This window comes from Grammomys surdaster, unplaced genomic scaffold, assembly GCF_004785775.1.
Source record: "Grammomys surdaster isolate TR1022 unplaced genomic scaffold, NIH_TR_1.0 125603, whole genome shotgun sequence".
NCBI lineage: Eukaryota > Metazoa > Chordata > Mammalia > Rodentia > Muridae > Grammomys > Grammomys surdaster.
In genome coordinates, this window is record NW_021620446.1 from 1,727,641 (window position 1) to 1,732,119 (window position 4,479).

The 4,479-nt window shown below is 55.3% G+C and overlaps 1 protein-coding gene across 1 annotated transcript; it reads right to left on the bottom strand.

The window, feature by feature from the left end:
- Window positions 1-1,120: 1,120 nt before the first annotated feature.
- On the bottom strand, window positions 1,121-3,740 carry LOC114638480. The gene is made up of 5 exons (XM_028786979.1): window positions 2,423-3,740; window positions 2,208-2,341; window positions 1,996-2,125; window positions 1,790-1,917; window positions 1,121-1,702 (listed from the first exon to the last, which is right to left on the bottom strand). The coding sequence occupies exons 2-5, from the start codon at window positions 2,260-2,262 to the stop codon at window positions 1,605-1,607; spliced, it is 411 nt and encodes a 136-aa protein (XP_028642812.1). The 5' UTR covers window positions 2,263-2,341; window positions 2,423-3,740; the 3' UTR covers window positions 1,121-1,604.
- Window positions 3,741-4,479: the final 739 nt, after the last annotated feature.

Below are 4,479 nucleotides of genomic sequence, written 5' to 3' on the forward strand. Positions count from 1 at the left end.
AGTCAGTCCTGTCTGGTCTTTGTCAGCTGGAGGAGATTTTCTTGACTGCTGTAAGCACTGGGGCTGGGGAAGGGGGATGAGAGCCGAGGACCCCAGCCTCCTTTTTTTTTTTAAGTTGCTCTTCAAGTCCCTTCCCAGTATCTGTACAGCTAAGAGTCTAGGAGCTGGGAGGCTGGTGGGAGGCTCAGAGACAGAGGGGTCAGCCCAACCAGTTGCTGTCTCTATGAGGGCACTAATCGCAAACCCATAGGAAGCAAGACCTCAGTGGCGGTCCTTCATCTGCCTGACTTTCACACTGACCTCCCTAGCCTCCTTGGAGACTCGCTGTGCCCTGTGTTCTGAGTTACATTCAGACTTGTGCATGTCCCTGTCTCTCTTCCTTGGCCTTTCAGCTCCTACCCACAGCAGACAGCAAGGGGAGGGTACCACTGCAGGCATCTACGTGGACTCCAGTCCAGAGCTTAGCATGCTCAGAGCAGGAGAGAGAAGCCCAGAGGCCACCATGGGCCTCTTTATGTGGCTGTGGTCTACCCTCACGTATAACTGCCTACCCCTCCCGAGCCTCACTGGGAGGAGTCGGATTCACTTTGCGGTCTACATTATGCCTCAGGAGCTGGTATTAGTCTGAGGACTCAGGAGTCATCCAGGCAGGACTGGGAGCAGTGTAGAATCCAAGTTTCTGGTTGGGCTCACCATCTCTCTCATTGCTAAGGATGTCCTTCACCTGCCCAGCCCCCCTGTCTTGAAGGACCCCCCCCACAGCTCTGCCTCTGTCTCTATGTGGCACTCTGCCATCCTTCACTTGTGATGTTTATTGCTTGGCCCATTCCTTAGGTACCATTTCATATTCATAGGCCCCTTCCATATCATAGCTTCTTGGCATCTCATGAGCCCCTCCCTGTTGCCCATCTCATGGGCCTCCCATCCCAATGCCACCATCCTTTCATAAGCCCCTCCCATCTCCTATCCCTCATTTCACCATAGAGGCCCTCCCCATTCCATAACCCTCTTCATTATGGGTGTTGTACCCCTCCCTTTTATTCCCCTTTCCTCATTTCTTTCCCCTGCCCCCAACTCCCCCCACAAGCGAGTCGCATTATATTCAAGTCCACAAGACCAATGACTGTAACTGTATTTATTGATGGATCCAGGACCTCTGGTGAGGCCCTGGTGAGGAGGGGCAAAGGATGAAGTGGGGCATGTTGAACACTTTATGATGGAACTGCTTCCAGACTAGGCGAGGGGAAGGCGAGGCCTCAAGCACACGGCCACACCCAGTTGCCCTCAGACAGAGATGGATGACAGGCGGGCACTGGGATGGCATAGCCAAAGGGGCCTACACATTCACTGTATACATTCATACGGAGAGACTCAGAGCTATCTCCGGGACTCCAAACCAGTGCAATCGACTTAGTGCAAATTCAAAAGGGGTAAGTGGGGAAACAGAGTCACGGATGCTTTGAGGCTCTCAAGCAAAGAAGGAACAAAAGGAAAGAAACAAAGTTACAGGAAAGGAGGAAGAAGAAAAAGACAGGAGGGAGATGATGAAGTCATCTTGGGGTAGAGGCTTGGCTCCAGGATGATGTGGGTGGTGGTCTCCCGGGTCAGGCAGAGTTGGCCATGAAGATGGAGTCTCTGGGTGGGTGGGTGCTATAGGTCTGCTCTTTCAAGATGTTGACACCGTCTGTTCTTTCAGCTTCACCTGCGAAGAGAAAAAAAAAAAACAAATGAGGGGGGGCCAGGAGGGGGGAGTGGGCTTGGCAAGCTTCCAAAGGGTACCCTGGCTCACCTTTGAGCCGATTCCTGAGGCAGGTAGTGTAGTGGTTCCGAGTACAGCATATTCTTGATTCAGAACTAGACGGACTTAAAGAAGTCCCCGGATTCAAAGGCCCAGACGTGAGCTGGGTAGCACCATTTCTGTGGGTGGGAGAGAATGAGACCCCTGCACTTGGCAGCCTGCCATGCCCCACCCACATGGGGCAGGAGAGCCCTCACCTTTCATCTTGAGGGTTCAAGGTAGGGGGAGGAGGATCCAGAGAGCAGCAGAGATGTGTTAGCTCTTTGGGAAACGTGAAAGAACAGACGGTTTCTACGGCAGTGTCCCACGGTGCCAGTTCATGGTATTCTGCAAAGGACAGAACCTAGAGTGAGTGAGTGGGCAATTAGGTGGTTGAGCAGGCTAGCCCTATGGCAGGGAGTATGCTCACCAGGAAGGCTGGATGACTGTCCTTCTGTCCTCTCCATCACACCGGACCATGTCATGTCTTTCTCTCAGTTGACCACACCTGTCATCCTCGCCTTCAGCGACTGGCAGGCACATCCACCTCTGCTGGAGACGTGGCTGTGGGGAGAAGGGAAGACATGAGTTAATTGGACTTTTGTGGGAGGAGACTGGGTGACCACGAGTGGGACAGACACTTACCCTAGTCTCCAGTCCGAGCTCTCCGAGACACCGATCACTGCTCCGTCGCCGCCCGCAAGGCCCTCCTTGGCCACGGACTCTGGAGGCCAGTGCCTCGCTGCTCTCACCACCTCACCTGCTTTACCTCGCTCTACCTGCCCCCAACCTCCCTCCCTAGAAAGCTCATTCATTCTGCCATGCTTGCCTCGCCTTGTCTGGCTTCATCCTGTGCCCTTGACTCCCCTGGAAATGTCCTGTCTGTCATGCCAGACCCAGGGACTGAGCGGTTAGGGCATACAGTGCACCAAGTCCACTGTGGGCCCTTTCCGCACCAGTCCCTGGGCCGCAGTGCCTCATGGGAATGGTGTGTCTGCAGGCTGGACCCACTGCAGCCTCCTTGCTGTAAAATCCCTCTGGAGTCCAATACCTGCAGCCCCCACTCCCCTCCTGGTGACACCCTGCACTGCCCTTCTTTCCCATTCTCCGGCCATCGAAGCTCTGGCAAAGGCCACCAGAGCCACTCTTGAACCTGCTTCTAAATGAATTACGGTGGGTGGGATGTGGTGGCGGCTGGGGACCCATCTGTGTCTTGTGACCCCACCTTGCCCTGTTTGACCCCAGCCTAGAATGCTTCTGTTCTTGTTGGATCCCATGGTCTCTGCCACTGTCTCCAAGGACTCCTATCACCTCCCTGGAGGCAGCGGCCTCAGTCTTTACTGGCAGCCCTGCACCTCTTCTTTCTTCTCTCTAAATGCTCTTTCCACCCTGGGGTGACCCAGCCTTGTTCTGTCTCGGCTCCCCCCGAGACGATGTCTCCTTTGCTAACTGTCCTGCCTTTCTATGTGCCATTCTGCTGGGAGGCCAGCCGCTTCTTCTCACCGGCCTCGCTCTCTAAACCTTCTTTTAGAAGGTCAGTGGAGCGAGGCCACGAGAGAAGACTGAGACTCACCTGCCCAGCAGACGGCGGTCCTCACCTGCCCACTGCTGCCAGCTACACCTTCACTGCCCAGGTCTGGGGTCGAACCCTTCCCAGCAGCTCCCCTTTATCCGACCAGCCGCCACGTCCTGTAACCAAAAGTGACCGGGATGAATGTCTGGCTCCCCATTCCACACCAACCCTAGCTCAGGCCCTTCAGCCCCGATGTTTTCCAGCCTCTGCGATGCCTGGGAACCACACCATGCTCCCTCCTCCCAGGTCCTGCTGCCTTTGCACTGCCTGAGCTAGCCCCTCAGTCCTTCAACACTCCTGCCAGACTCCAGATGCCGAGGTGCTCCTCGGACCCCACAACTCTCCTCCAGCACTCCCATCTTCCCCAGTTTCCCCGATACCCCCCACCCCCACCCCCCACCCCCCTCCCACACCCGGTGCTTCGGGCCCTCTAGCCCGGGCTTTTTCTAACTGGGGTGGCTCCGCCCAGAATTCCCGCCCCTACTCTGTCAACCAATCAGTACAAGGCCCCGCCGGGGGCCCCGCAGGGCCCACCTCCACCCTGGATCGTTCCAGCGCACGTTCGCCTCACCCCGCACCCGCACCCGTCCTGAAATTCTCCAAAGACAGCCTCACCACAACTCTCACTTTGGAATGCCTTAGACAGAGCCTGGCATTGTCCTCAAATATCTTGAGGTCGAGAACATATAGCCCTGTAGCCCACTGGAGCCTTTCTTGGAACAGTGGTGCCTCAGGCACCTTGCCACACTGAAGCTGCCCACTCCTCAGCTTGTATAATGACGATGACAGGAATTTGGGGGCAGGAGTCTCATACAATCCCAGGGAGTATAAACAGCCTATCAGTAGCCAACCCTTAGCCTTTGTCGTAGTCTGCTTGACTGACCTTATCTGGCCGCAGTGGTTTCAGTAAGGTAGTAGCTAATTTGAGCACTCCTCACTGTCGTCCCTTTTCTGGCCATCACATGTGTCAGTACGATGAGTTTTATTAGTTATCTCACAGTCTGGCCTTGGTCTCCCCGCCAACCTGAGGCACAGTATGGTCTCCCTATCCTACCACTATCAGTGATAGAATGGGGACAGGAGAGATGCCCTGTCCCTCTACTCACTTGCGGTAAACGATTACTCTTAG